Genomic DNA, 15,892 nt, shown 5'->3' on the forward strand with positions numbered 1-15,892 from the left:
TAAAATTTAAAGTACATTGTAGTGCGAAAACATTTAAATTGTATTATTGTTATACATGTTCGAATTTGAAGTATAGTGTTTTTAAATGTTACAGATTATGAGTTATATATGAAGGTGTCTTGTCAAATAATAAAAGTATCTGCACTGACTAATTTATTAAATATTCAACAGCTACTGACAACCAGTTGTCCCATTCACATCCTCCATTTTCAATACAATAATGAGTCATACATCATACGTCTGTCTTCTTATTAAAGGAGAGAAGATATAGATAAGATCTTTTACATAGTACGTTCATGACCCGGAACTGGGCCAGTGACATCCAGTGCTCGTTTAAATAGACCATAAATATTCTCCATTAGTAGAATGAAGTTATATTTACCGAAATGTTGGTTCCCAAATAAGGAAGAAATCAATAAACTTCGTGTTTCTAAATAATTTCAAGCTCTGGCGTCACATTTTGTACGTAAATAGCTACAACGTCTAGTTATCACGAATATAACTTTAATTGCATATCCAAAGACTGTACATTTTATGTTAGGAAATTAATAAGAATTGTATTGTGTTATATTTATGCCCGTATTTAATAACCGTGCACACTTGTGCCATCAGTCTTGAACGCACAAACCCCCTAATAGCCCAGAGTGGTGTTGCATCATAATGACAACCAACTAAGACAGTACAAACTGCTCAGAGCTCTGCAATTTACCGTACCGCTTCATACCGGGCACGATCATTTGTCCGTTATCTCTAACCATAAGTATCCGGTACATGTTCCTGTTACAGGTAATTTTACGATACATATATTTTACACGATTGGTTTCCACCGTTCTTGGTACAAAGTAATATGACACGTTTAGCAGTAACAGTAACTGGAACATGTACCAATTTAGGATTACTCTTTAGCAATAATTCTAAATCAGCACGAGTACATTTTACAATATGTTGCTGAGAGTACCGGACACTGGTACAAGCTGCAAGGTACTAAAACTAACCTCACTTTCATTGTTGTTTTTAACTGCAAAATTTAAATATTTCGCGTTTTAAACCAAATTCAATTATTATTATTATATGTGTAATCAAATAATTATAAAGCTTGGGTTTATAAATTCTATTATGATCGATTTAAAGTTCTCACATAATTGTAACTTTCAGTCGAAATAGACTATTAGGCGATCGATTACTTTTAAACCAAACACTCTTTGTGAGGGGGGCAGGTCCTTGTCGTCTCCCTAATCGGTGTGCCCCTGAACCGAGATAGACTTACCACAACTCATAAAAAAAAATTGATTCACTTTCAATTTTCAAATACCCTCAGCTATGTATATAAATTTATACTTCTAGAATTAGGCAAATATTTAGCGGAGGTATTTAATTCTTAGGAAAAACATATTTTTGGTCTTGCTTTAGTATATATCACCTCAGATGGTAAGCCGGATATGTTTGTTCAACAATTAATTTGCTTAATTAGTTAATACCAAGCCTGAAAATAAGTTAATCGTTATCGGAGGAGATATTAACATTAACCTCAACAATAGGGATAATACAGTATTAATTAGCCATAATAAACAGTACTGAAACCGAATCAGCTGTAGTTGCCTTCTCGATCAGCTGATTCAATTGTCGATTGTTGCCACAGCTTCGTGTTCATTACTTCTTTCTTATTTGAGATTAGTTTTTGCTAACATGGTGCTAACAACGGTAGAAAAAGTTTTTATCATAGAGCATTATTTTCGCTCAAACGGAATTGAAAGTTGGGGTGGACCAAGCTTGTCATACACTGCATTATGTTTTCATGAACATTTCCACAAAAACCTGCCTAGTAATGCTGTGATTCTTAGTGTTGTTGAAACATTTCAAAGAACAGGTAATGTTTTAACACAGCAGAAGGTCGTTTCAGGTCGCCCAACTACTGTCTTTACAAATGAAAACCACGGAAGAGTGATGCAGCAAGTGTTACAGTCACCGAAAAGAAGCCTAAAGCGAGCTTCTCTTAAAGTGAATAGTAGCAATACGTCAATGCAAAGTATGTTCAAAAACATTGGTGGTTTTTCCCTACATGATACAAACTGGACAACCTTTGAACTGTAGAAACAAACTAGCCAGAGTTCAGTACTGTGCTTCAATGTTAGCAATATGCTATGAAGAACCTGAGTTTCTGAGTGATGTATGGTTTAGAGATGAATGTCATGTGCACCTTAATGGTTTCATAAACACGTTTCCTTGGATTTTAACATCCTGACATTATTGTAGAGAGGCCACAGCATAGTAAGCATGTAACCATTTGGTGCACTGTGTCTGGGAGGGGTATTAATGGGACCATACTTTTTGAAGGCAACAATGGAGAGACTCTTACTGGAAATCAGTAACAATATAGGGCCATGCTTGATCGTTTTGTGAGAGACCTCAGGTGATTTTGTTGTGCAAGGACCCTGCTGTTAAACTCACAGTGGTTCCAGCAAGATGGCGCAACCAGTCACACTGCTGTTAACAACATTGCTTTCATCCAACACACCTTTAGCAACCGTCTCATCTCCCTTAGACCAAACCTTCCTTACCCAGCCCACTCCCCCAATCTTACAACACCGGACGCCTACATCTGGGGAATGTTGAAAGAAAACATTTTCCGCTAGGATCCACCATCTACCATATGTAACTCAAGAAAAAATAACCAAGTGTATTAGGAGAATTGAACAACCCCTATTCATAAAAATGATGCTAAACCTTCAAGAACGGTACAAGTGTTGGCTCAAACTGAACGGGGGTCATATTGAGCATGTTAATACCCGAGTTTAACCGATTTTGCTTCCTTTTACTTGCACTTATTGGTAAAATCTATATGTAATGTTACCAAAATAAAATATTACCGTTTCAGTACTGTTTATTTTGGCTAATACTGTAGTATAGCAATTCTTGAATGTATCACATGTAACAGATAAATATGAATTTGCAATAATTGTACAATTGTTAAACTGCAATAAATTATTATTAAATCATTTGGCGTAAGACGTCAATAGGTGTACCACGGTGCAAGCCACATTTACAAAGTCCAAGTTTTATGCGACAAAAACAAGTTGGTAACTCATACAGTTGAAATCAAATTACATCTAGGCCTAACAAAACAAGTAATAGTAAATACTAGTTACGTATTTACTGGTATATCTTTACTTAAAGTTAAAATATTGGTCAAGTAACAAAATACATTCTCTACAGAAAATTCAAACTAACAATTAACAAATGGAAACTCAGAAAACGCCAATACAACAATTAAAGCTAGTCAATCTTTGAGAGACATCTAATTACCTCTTAAAGTTCCCTTTAAGGCAATGTATAATGATGATAAAAAGTAAAAATGTATATCTACTATATTAAAAAATGTAGAAATATTAATCATTAATATAAAAAATATGGCAATGCCATCAATTAAAGCTAATGTCAATGTTTGAAAGATCCAAAGCCTCATTTATACTGTAAAAGGGATTCATCAATAGATAACTGTGCAATTTTGTTTTAAAACATTCAAAATCAATATTACAAGCATTTTTAGGAAGTCTGTTGAACATACTTAAGCCTACATAGGAATAAGTTTTGAGTCTTGCTAAGCCTATGAGGTAAATCAAGTAAATCTCTGTATCTAGTATTGTAGTTGTGAATGTCATTGCTTTCTAAGGAAGAATCACACCTCAGCTTAACTCTAACTAAACAATAAAATGAAATGAATGAAATGAAATATTTAGATTTTGTACTGGTACTACAACCTCTGAGCATAATAGGTACCATAAGAGATTATACAATGAAGAAAATAAAAAAATAGGCCATTCTCAAATACATTTTTGGGACATGCTTTTTCAAAGGATGCAAAAGATTTACTTCTCCAAAATGCTCCCATGAGAGTGTAAATCAATGTTGATTCCTAACAGTTTGACAATATAGCTAAAGCCTACCTCTTGTGAACCTAGTTCTGAAGTGCTAAGAGTGAAAAAGAACAGGATGAGTTTTATTATTACTTAACAAAAGACAATTGATACCATACCAGTTTTTCTTTTCCTCGAGGCTGTTGTCGATTCGGTTAAAAATAGTACTTAAACTAGTATTACTACAAAACAATGTTGTGTCGTCAGTATAGATAATTTACTTACGAGGTATAAAAATGTCTGGGAGGTCGTTTATCATGGCTAGAAAAAGGAAAGGGCCAAGTTCCAAGCCCTGTGGTACTCTACTCTTTGCCCCTGCTTCCCCTGAAAATTTGTTTCCAAAGCTATCATGCTAAATGCGATTTTAAAGATAGTTAGAAATAGGTTAAGCTCAACACCAACAATGCCAACAAATACTACAGCAACATGTATTAACAATTTTGTGGTAATTTTACAGATCGCGTGCTGTAGGCCTTTACAGAACACCATGCTACTTAAACAGACCTAAATTGACCAATTAAATTACTTTTAGTGTTATTGCTCCTAAGTTTTTATCCAACAGGTTTATTGTTTAAGATTTACATATTGACTTCTCTTATAGGAGATGTTTTCTCCCGTAATACTTTCATTCCATAAATTTGATTAATTATTAATTTATAAGTATCAGTGGATTTTTCCAAGAATGTTGGTTTGTAAACCAAATCTTTACTTTCTTTTTATCTTTTTCAAAGCGTTGTCTTTCATTACTGTTTTTGTCCCGTTCTGTTCTGTCTGTAGATCGTAATCTCTGGGTTGGTTGGGTTCGTCGCTCGGCTTTACTTGACGTTGACGCTTGTCGTTGTCGGCTTGTCTTGGTTCGTTGATAATCGCGGGGTGTTCCTGTAATGTTTGCGTTGGTTCGTTGGTCGTGAATAATATTTTATTTAAATTTTAGCTTCTGTAAAAATGGTGGAAATTCGTTTGACTAGAAATTTATTCTTGCGTTGTATGAACATTATTTATTTATTTGCTTTTGCTTCATTATATATTCAGATACCTGGTAAGTTGTTAGACTTAACGTGTTCAGACACATCAACTTTGATGTATGCTTATCTCTAATTGAAGGTTTCAGCATCCTGCCTAATTAGATAAATGAAACTATTTTAAATATTTAGAGCAATAGTTATAAATTTAACTAAAACATTAAATTAGATATTTCAACAATGTTAACAACATGCTAAATCTGTTGGTTTTTTTATTATAAAATAATTTGAAAAATATTAACGTGTATCAAAGTTTTATTTATTGAAAAAGTGGTCCAAGTAATTTGATATTCACTTGAGGTAGTATTTAGGCCTGTGAATCTTTTAGAAGTATACTTAGGCATATAGGTTATAATAATTGGTTGGAGTTGCACTTTTACAAGAGGCTGGTAAAATAATCAATTAGAGGCTGGCAAAGTAATTGATAACAAATAGGTTATCGATTTTAAATAGACCTAATTTAGCCTTTTGCTAGGTATTAATATTGTGAAAATAAACATTGTTATTAAGCTTTATGGATAATCAACATGTGTAAAAGTAGTTTTATGTCCTGAAAACACACATTTCTTTACTTTAATACTTGCAGATTTAATCGTTGACCAGTGTTCACTGGATATATGGTGTTACAAAAACTACCCTTATACAGAGATGTCAAATCAATAAAATACATTTTACAATGGGTAGGATACAATAAGCGGACCCGGTTTTTTATATCAAAGAATGTAATCATCGATACCTAATATTCGCATCTTAAATCCTAGACTATCAATCGATATAAAAGTATCTATAGTTTTAAATTAAAATATGAATTCAATATTTACAGTGATCAAACAAATTATTAAAACCAAAATATATTAGGAAACCTGAAGACGACCATATTTGCTCCTCTCACAGTTACAGTTGTTTCTTACCCACAAATTTCACATAATGGGTTTTTCGGTATGAGTCCAACATGTTGAAGTCATGAAAAACATGTCTTATCATCTTTCAAAGCAATGTTGTGTAGTTTTCTTAAAACTGACTGCCATTTTAATAATCAAATGTTACTTATATAAAATTGAAATATTACATTACAAGTATTATTTGAAAGTGTTTACAGCTGTTGATATATATTATTTAAGTTAATTGTTTAAAATAATTAATCAGTATCAATTGATTATATCAATGGTTATGATTAAGTAATATCGTTTGCCAATTACAGTATAAAAAACCGGGTCTGCTTATCGTACCCTACCCTATACAATAAATAAATATGTAGGCTAACACTCGAAACAAAGATAAGAATGGCGGTGGCTAAACACTACTCATGTTGCTCTCATAGAAGGGCATAAAATACTTTATTATTAGTCAATACAGTTATTTTTTTATGACTGCAATATAATAAGCACTTACCACGATAATCATATCAACTATAGATTAGAAATATATTAACTATTGAATGTAAAATCATTTAACCAATAGATATTCATAATCAATAATTACTAGCCGTTTTTATTTTACAGAATATCTAATATTGTTTAATACAATCTTATAAACTTATAAAGTAATTCGGTTGAACATTATTCTTGTATGTGTTTGGTTGTGAATAATATAATCAGGTATTATTATGTTTTAGTAATATGGTGTTTCCGGGGTGCGCAAAAGGCCCTTGAGGCTTAAGTTCATGGCAGTAGGCCGCCCCAAGAAAAAAAAAAAAATAAATAAAATAAAAATCTGTTACCAGCTGATCCACTCTCGGTAATAGCATCATGCTTGGTGACATGAGCTTGAATATAGGTACTATCTCGAGGATGTTTTCTTTTTTTGCCAGAAGTAAAGAGTGGTGCCGAATTATTTTTCCGAAATCATGTCACGTGCCAGATTAAACAATATTTTAGGAGAAGTTGAACAATCTGGGACGTGATCTGAAATCGAGAAAGTGCCGATCGGACAAATAATCCCTTGAGATAGTATCCAAATTCAAGCTCAAATCAGTAAGCTAACCTCATTTTAAGGAAACTAGCATTACTGGGAATCACAGACACAGCTAACAATAATGGTTTGCAAGTTACCTGTCAGGGCGAACCCAAGTAGTTGAGGTATAGACAACCACACTTGGAATTACAAAAACACACCAGTCAAAACCATTTTCTATTCTCCGAGGAGTTCCACAAGGGTCTGTACTGGGCCCAGTCCTCTTTATTCTATTTGTAAATGATTTCCCAACATATACCCAAGATAATAATACATCATGCGTAATGTAAGCAGACGACACAACGCTTCTGATAAGGAATTACACTGCAGAAGGTGTTTGTGCAGCTGCTACAGCCTCTCTAAACAAGGCTCTGAATTATTGTAAAACAAATGACCTGGCTATAAACCCACAAAAAACAATACAAATTAATTTCAGTAAGAAAAGAGACACTACTCCCAGCATCGCCAATGTAACAGTTGAAAACCATGTAAAATTTTTTGGAGTCATTCTGGACAGAAATCTAACCTGGACTGAGCAAGTGAACAATGTCTGCAAAAAATTAGCATCTGGAATATATGCTGTTCGACGCATTAAATGGATCAGCAACTTGGAATCAGCCAAAACAGCTACTCATTAGTAGAAACTCACATGAGGTATGGACTTGCGGTTTGGGGTGGCTCCTCAGTTGAAAACCTTAATAGAGTTCTTACTCTACAGAAAAAAGCCATCCGTATTTTGGCTGACTTAGAACCAAGGCAGAGCTGCAGACATGCCTTCCAGACACTCCAGATAATGACTGTTATTGCGCTATACATCCAAGAAGTCATCATGTATGCACACCAGAAGAATCTCAAAACTGGAAAGGACCTTCATCACTACAACACACGTTATGCAACAAGCTACACTCTACCCATACACCGCACAGCACTTTTCGAGGAGAAACCATCCTACATTGGGTGAAAACTCTGGAACCATCTACCACAACCATTAAGAGAGCTTCAGGGTAACACTTTAAAAAAGCACTCCATGACTTCCTTGTTGTTCCTTTCTACACCATTGACGAATTCCTGAACTGGAGGCCTCAACTGGAACTTAACATTCGACCTCAAATGTAATGCATCATTGGACTCAAAAATTATTTTTCCAAAACAAGTTTATCTAATTTCTGACTCTATTACTGTTCTTGATGAATATGCTAATAAAGAAGTTTGTCCATTGTCTAAGCGCTTGTTAAGGTTATTTTTACTTTTTATCCTTCTAGTAAAATATTTATGATAACCTGGTCCAAAGCTACTTATATAACATACTTATACAGGGTGGCTACCCGACCGGGAATAAGCCGGGAATTTTTCTGATAACCGGGAAAATTATAAAAACAAATCTTCCGTCTCCAAGAACTTATAAAATTAAGACATAATTTGACAGCTTTATTAATCTCAAAATATTGTATTATACGTGACATGGATCGTGAAGTTGTGAATGAAGATCGACATATGTTCGCAAGGTCGCCCCATAAAAGAAAAAGAAGAAGCCCCTCCCCCCAAAAAAACATGTAACAATTCATTGGACAATTTAAAATCAGCCGATTGTTCCGGACTTCGGTACTAAATGAACTATACGCATTAAGGGGTAAAGTGACAGAGCGGTAGTGACTGCGATACAAACCGGTTTTATGTATTTAAGTATTATTCAGTCGTCAAAGTGGCCATAAGAAAGCCAAGTGAAAATTTGAATTTAGACAAATGTATGTACAATAGCTTAGTTTATAGGACAAGTAACCTGGGCTAACAATGTTAATGTTAAGAAAAAGAAGACTTAAGACTGTTAAGATATACCAAAACTTTTTTACCTCACAAAAACTAATGAGAATGATGTTCTCAAGGTAATTAATTCGTTTAAAAATAAGCAATCATGTGGATATGAAGATATTCCCAGGACTGTTACAAATTCTTTGTTTGAAGGTTATTTTAACCTAGTTTGTAATTATGTATTAGGTTAGTTCTTTACCTGAAGAAGAGATCAGATTGCAGATCTCGAAACGTAGTGTTACTGTTTTCTTGTTTCACTTAACGATGGCAAATGTCCGGAAAAAATCCTGTTTCCTTCACTGTTACAAAATCGGTGAAACGACACATTTGTAAAGTGCTTGTTCATTTGATAAATTCTTCTTTTATATGTAGTGATTCCTAGACTTTTTAAAGATTGCAAAAGTCATCCCAATTCATAAAAAGAATGATCCTAAGGATAAAAGTAACTACAGGCCAGTATCATTGTTACCTTCAATCTCTAAAATTTATGAAAATAGTGTAAAATAAATTAATTGATTAGAAGAACAATTGGTTAGAAGATAACCAATTGTTTCAGAAAACAAAGGTCTACTATAAGAGCTATAGTAAGCTTTGTTTAATGAATAATTAAGTCTATTGATAAGAATGAGAAGGTATGGGAATGAGTATTTATGGATATGTCAAAAGCATTGACAGTGTGTATCATCCCATGTTGCTGCTCAAGTTGAAAGGAATGAATGTGAGTAAAAAAGCATTACAGTGGTTTAAATCATACCTATCAAATAGGCAACAATGTTTAGAAATATATTTTAAATTGAAAAATAACTAAAAATTGAAATACAAATTAAAATTGTAAAAAATTTAGCTAGGAGTACTCCAAGGATCTATTTTAGGATCACTCATTTTCATTTGTTACCTGAAAATTTTAAAAAAACTGTCAAGTTTTGAGCCATCTACAAGTCTATGTCTAAACACAGATGATTCAAATTTAAAAATATCAAGTAAAACAAAAGATCAGATAGAAATTAAATACTATATTGAATTGGTTAATTTACAACAATTTTTTAACTGTCACAGTTTGTATCTAAATACGGATAAAACAAAATGCCTAAGTTTTAAAACAAAACAAAATAAACAAGCAATTACTCCACTCATTGAAATTGAAGGAAAAGAAATCGTATTTGCCAAAGAAGTAAAAGTTTTGGGGCTAACAGTTGTCAATAACTTGTCATGGGATTCTCACACCAAAATTACTACAAATAAGATTAATATGGCTTGTATGCATTAAGATAATGTCTGATTTATGCAGTATTGACACCTTAAAACTTTTTTATTTTTTCTCACATTTAGTCTTACATTACAAATGGACTGTTTGTATACGGGGCTACTAAACAAGAAAATGCAATACTAGTTCAAAAACAAAACTGTCAGAACGTTTTAAAATTAAATTTTTTAAAATCTGTCAAAGAATGTTTAAAAGAATTAAATATATTAACTGTATATGGACTTTATGTTTTTGAAGCCATTATGTATGTTAAACATCAAACATCCATCAGTAGCAGTTATGTGGTGCATCACTATGAGACCAGATATAAAAATGAATTTGTGATCCCTTGTCATCGTTTGGAATTATATAAAATTACATTATATGTAGCAAATAAATTTTTAAGAAAAATTCCTGATTATATAAAAAATGAGGGTAAATTTACTTGTTTTAATAGAAAGTTAAAAGAGTTTTTGGTAGGATTAACTTTATATTCATTAGAAGAGTTTGAGAACTTTCCCTTAAGACATTAATATTAAATTTTGTAATAGTAAGTACATACGGTTTAATACTTGTTATGTATCTGTTAAAAATTAAAATATAAAATAAAAACATCCCTCGAGATAGTACCTAAATTCAAGCTCAGATCATGTGAGTGCTCATTAATTTTTTATATGTATAATATGTACACATCTACTTAACCTTAAAAATAAATAGTAGATAAGGACAGAGTGGCCTCCTCACTGACATCGCTTCCTTTTGGGTGACAAAAAACAAGAACTGATTGTCATAATGACATGTAATTTTCACAGTAATTCAAACAAAGTCTGTTTTTTCTGATAATGTAGTTTTTATAAGTCCCCGGTAAGAAAAACTGTTCCAAAAATAGTGACCTCATGGAGATGTATTTTCTAATGTTAGAACAGTGTAATATCTATTCTTAACTTAAGTACGCAATTAGAAAACATGTTTTATAATTAGAACAATGTTTCAAATTTTTAATTTTACCATTGCGATTCTTCTTATTAACTTGTACTTAGAAGAATTATTAATCTGCCATAGGTCATACTGGAGCTAAAAAATAACACCAATCGTCCCATGTTATATTTAATCTAACACAATTCTTTTATCTTGATCTACTTATATACCATATTTGAAATGTTTTAGCAATTCCACTGATGTAAATTAACTGTACATATTTTAAATAATGTAATAACCCAGTAAAACAAAATACAATTACAATATTAATGATTTTGTAACAAAAGATTACTTAAAATACTTTTAATACATAAACTAAACTAAATTTGTATTTGTGTGCTAAAATTAAAATTTGTGACATGTCATTTTATATAGAAACAGGTCTTTTCAATAGAAACACAATGACACGAAGAAAATATCCCTACAACGTTCCTAGCAGAAGTTATGGACAAATAACCCCTTACTTTTTAATGGCACTTAGATAAAGTGTGAGACACCTCCTACCAAAACTATGCACAAAAACATTAGCTACCACATAAAGGAATAAGCTAGGCATCTCTTACCTGCTTCAATCAAATAAGTGCTCAAATTGTTACCTTCAGCAGTTTGACAGTGGGCCATATAAATATGTTACTTTGGTATTATCTGGAGACCGTTATTTTTGGAACGATTTTCTCACAAACTCTCCCCGCATAACTGGGGAAGAATGAAAAACATCCCTCAAGATAGTTCCCAAATTCAAGCTCAGATACGTGAGCGCTCGTAAATAGGTTATCTTTAACTTTGGTACTACTTGTAACATGTTTATGATAATCTTAGTGTAAACCTACTTATTTAGTGGGGTAGATTTTAATAAGTTGCCTACACTCGTTATTCGGTTGTTTTTATCGAATGGTTCAATGTTTTTATCTGAAGGAACAATTCAATATTACAATTTATTTAACTAAGCGTATGATTTCAACTTATTAGTTATACTGTAGTGTATTTAATATAAACAATACACAGCAAGAAGATTCTAATATTTTGAGACTTTGAAAATAGCGATCAATATGAGGAAAGTATGTGAGATATTTCTCACAAGTGACGAGATTTGTTTAAGTGGTATTAACATGTAGGTTTGGCTCCTGGTAACTCATGGAGAAAATTCTTTCCTCCATTTCACAATGGAGTTGTTTTGTAATGTTAGTGTTAAATTTATGTTTTTAAAATTGTAATGTACAAGATTCTTTTTGTTATGGTAATTTATTATAACTCTTATTGTGTATGTTTTTATTTATCAAAGTTGGATAATATATAGAATTGTTCGATAAAAACAACTCAACAATGAGTGTAGGCCGCTTATTAAAGTCTCCCCATGTAGTGTAATAAAAAGTAGTAGATAGGGACTGAGTTGCCTCCGTGTCATCTATTAAATGAGATAGTGTTGCCATTGTAACAACCCGGTTATTGTCTGGTGATCCGTATGTACCCATGACATAGATACATATGGAGATAATATCTTTGTTGAATTTAATCTCTATAAGCGCAACCTCACATGATAGTTCTTGGCAGTATTGAGACACTTCTATTTCTATGAGTGCATCATTTACAAATATAGCTACGCCTCTAAGTCTGTAGTGGGGTACTAGGCCAAAGCCAGGTAACCATTGTATAGATTCTATCTGGTTTTGTCTGAGGCCATGCTCAGTTAAAATGATGACATTGGGCTTTTTCAACTCAGCTAGATGAAGATTTAAGGCGGTTATTTAAGGCGATTTGATTTACTTATTAGTCTTCTAATGTTTTGTTGCAGGATTGTAAGTTTTCCTTTGTTTGAGGTTTTAGTCTGCCTTTTTTATTTGAAGTGGTCAGTACTAAAAAAGATGCTTCTTCTTGGTCGCTGCTATTGCAATTTGTGATTGTTACACTTGGGTGACTGCTAATGATGATTTGCTTGTAAAATTCAATGTTTTTGTCAAAGAATTCCTCTATTGTTTCATTATGTGGTCTTGGTCTTGAGTTGGTAGGAGGTTGGAGTGTTCCTATTTTCCTAAGAAGAGGCTGCGTATTTGTATGGTCAGGTTCTATTTTATTATCTTGTTTTTAAAAATTGGTTTTGCTTTTTGCCACTTGCAGTGACACGCTAAAGTGACTTTTCCCCTTTATTGCTTTGTGTTTATTCTTTCTGCTTGTGGTAGATAGACTTCTAGAGGGAGTCATCCGAACGTGCACTAAAGTAGGGGGAGCTCCACTAAAGTTGTTGCTGTTATTCGCGGTTGCTGGATGGCCTTGGCCGAGGAGTTTTTCAGTGCATTCTTTGACTGCATGTTCCAGTTGCTCCTGTCTGGTTTTTAATTGTCCTATGTCCAGGACAAGAGCAGATAAACTCAATAGTGGGTCAGTGGGGGGGACATTTATCGAAAGCTGATCGGAGCTGAGGGTTGTTTGAGTCCCATCAGTATTTATGTATGCTTGAGGAGAGGATGTACTGCAGTGACCCTCGCGTCTCATTAGAGACATCAATTTCTCTCTAACTCCCTATTTTTTTAGTGCCAACTCATTAATGATCTGGTCCTGTTTCCTGTCATGTTCTTCAAAAGTGTGTTGGATGTCTAAATTAAGTTGTTTCTGGTTGCCCAGTTGTATTTCCATTTCTGATAGCTTTTTCAGTTTTTTTCAGTAGCTGAAGAAGGTTTTCAGTTTTCCTTAAGTAGTTTTCTTCCTTAAGAGTCATTTCTTCTATTTTCGTTTTAGCACTGGTAAGTTTGGCTTCTAAAAGTGCTAGTTTTCCTTCTAGTAGTTAGTTTTTTCTAGTAGAGCAGAGCCTATTTTTGCAGCCATTTCCAATTTATCTTCGTTGTCATCATTTTTTCCCTAAATGTTCATTTTCAAGCAAACTGTCTTCTAAAATTTGTATTGATTTATTTAAATTGTCATATTCATTTTGGATGGTATATGTACCCAGAGAATTATCCCTAGTGTAATGGTCGTGTTTTATCTGTGGTGAAGTATTTTTGGGCAGCTGTAAAGGGTTTGCTTCATAATACATTTCTGCTTCTCTAGTAGTTTTGATAGATTTACAGTTTCTACATTGCCAAGATTGAATGTCGCTCTTGGACAGGTTATTAAATTTGTTATCCGACCAGTCTAGACATTTAGAATGGAACCACTGTTTGCAGGTCCCTGCACATAGAATACCTTTGTGCTTAATCCCAACTGAACACACACCGCAAGGATACTTAGACATTGTTTTTTTCCCCCCAGTTTTTTATTGGTTTTTCATTGGAGACTTTTCCTCAAAAGAATTAATAAAATATATTTTTTGTATCAATTTTTGATGAATGGAGTTTTTTTTTTTTTTTTTTTTTTTTTTTTTTTTTTTTTTTTTTTTTTTTTTTTTTTGCAGTGTTTGCTGATTCACTATGTCTGTTTAAAAAAATGTAGTAACTTAATAAAATGATTTTATTAAGTTAAACAATTATTATGTTAATTAGACAATGCTCTTTGAATAATACAATTTTATATGCAGGAACGATTCAGTCTAAGATTATGTCATGTCAAAGAAAGTGTTCAATGTAGACAAGCAGACTGCAACCGAGTGACAGCTGAGTAAACAGACTTCAGGTGGTCAGAGTTCAGCACAGGCAAGATATCTGCTTTCTCATGTACAAGCAGGCTTGCAGTGAGTGGACTTGCCTGTAACTACACTTATCAGTGCACAGTCGTCTTCCTGTTTAAATAGTTTTAGTAATAATCCATTTGTGTTCAGATTTAGTTTAAAGACCAGTTGAAGTGCTACAATATAATTACTATTCCTACAGCTACACCTTTAATAAGTGATTTAAAGGCTCAATAGAGACAGTTCAAACATTAAATAAAAACATGTGCTCTAGTTTGCAGCAGTAGTGAGTATGTTGATTTATGTCATATTTCTTGTGTGTAGCAAGATAAGTCAAAAACTATTAATTCCTTATATGCTTGATACTTATCCCAAACTCCAGTGCTCTAAACCATATTCAATTTAAACTGGTAAAAAACACTTCAAAATAAACACAGTATTATTCTATCCCCCGACCTGCCCACTGCCACTTAGCGGCTAACCTCACACCAAAACGCAAGCTCCCTGGTTACATCTATGGCTACATTAGTCTGTTAAATTAATAATTTACGCTTGTATAGACCCATACTTAAATCAGAAATCAGAAAATTTATTTGTCATTCAACACAAGAAACAGTGCAATAGACATCGTCACAGCCTAAGTTATGATTAAAACCTTTTCGTATAAACTACAATGACTAGACTACTTTAAAAACACAACATGTAGCAATAAAACTTTAAAAGACACATAACATATAGACTTAAAAAATAACATCAATGTCAGGCATATTAAAAAATTCTTGTACATGATAAAATGGGTTTTCTTTTAACCAGGCATATAACACTCTTTTAAATCTACTTATAGGCACAGATCGGGCACTAGAAGGTAATCTATTAAAAAATTTGATGCTTATAACTTTATGTGATGCTTGAGTTTTTGCTAACCTAACATATGGTAAATCTAACAGTGCATTAAATCTAGTATGGTAATGATGAAATTCATTTCTCGTGCAATAGTCCTGCAAGTTATTCTTAACATTACATAAACAAACAAATATATATAGATTTATCACAGTAAGAATACCTTCTTGAACAAAAAGAGGTTTGCAATGTGCCCTATAAGGAGAGTTTGTTAAAATTCTTAAAGCTTTCTTTTGTAGAATTAAGATTCTCTGTACATCACTGCAGTTTCCCCAAAGAATAATACCATAAGAAATTATACTATTAAAAAAAGCATAGTATGCATTGATTACATATTGTTTTGGGACAAGCTTTCTAATTTGTCGAAGTAAATAAATTACTCTGGAGAGCTTGACAGAAATATTATTTACATGGGCATTCCAAGCTAATTTAGAATCTAAGGTTATACCTAATAATTTGACACTATCATTAATCT

At 32.9% G+C, this 15,892-nt stretch overlaps 1 protein-coding gene across 3 annotated transcripts in view; it reads left to right on the top strand.

Moving 5' to 3' along the window:
- The first annotated feature begins 4,724 nt into the window (after positions 1-4,724).
- Positions 4,725-15,892, top strand: part of LOC124359003 (lipase maturation factor 2-like) — a 60,521-nt gene continuing 49,353 nt past the window's right edge. Inside the window, exon 1 of one of the 3 annotated variants that reach the window (XM_046811331.1) lies at positions 4,725-4,953. In XM_046811331.1, coding sequence (XP_046667287.1) covers positions 4,860-4,953 — 94 coding nt within the window. In that variant the 5' untranslated portion in view covers positions 4,725-4,859. Of the gene's footprint in view, positions 4,954-14,631; positions 14,808-15,892 lie in introns of those variants that run through there. The other 2 variants (XM_046811332.1, XM_046811333.1) reach the window with 2 other exon arrangements.

This window comes from Homalodisca vitripennis, chromosome 4 (genome assembly GCF_021130785.1).
Source record: "Homalodisca vitripennis isolate AUS2020 chromosome 4, UT_GWSS_2.1, whole genome shotgun sequence".
NCBI lineage: Eukaryota > Metazoa > Arthropoda > Insecta > Hemiptera > Cicadellidae > Homalodisca > Homalodisca vitripennis.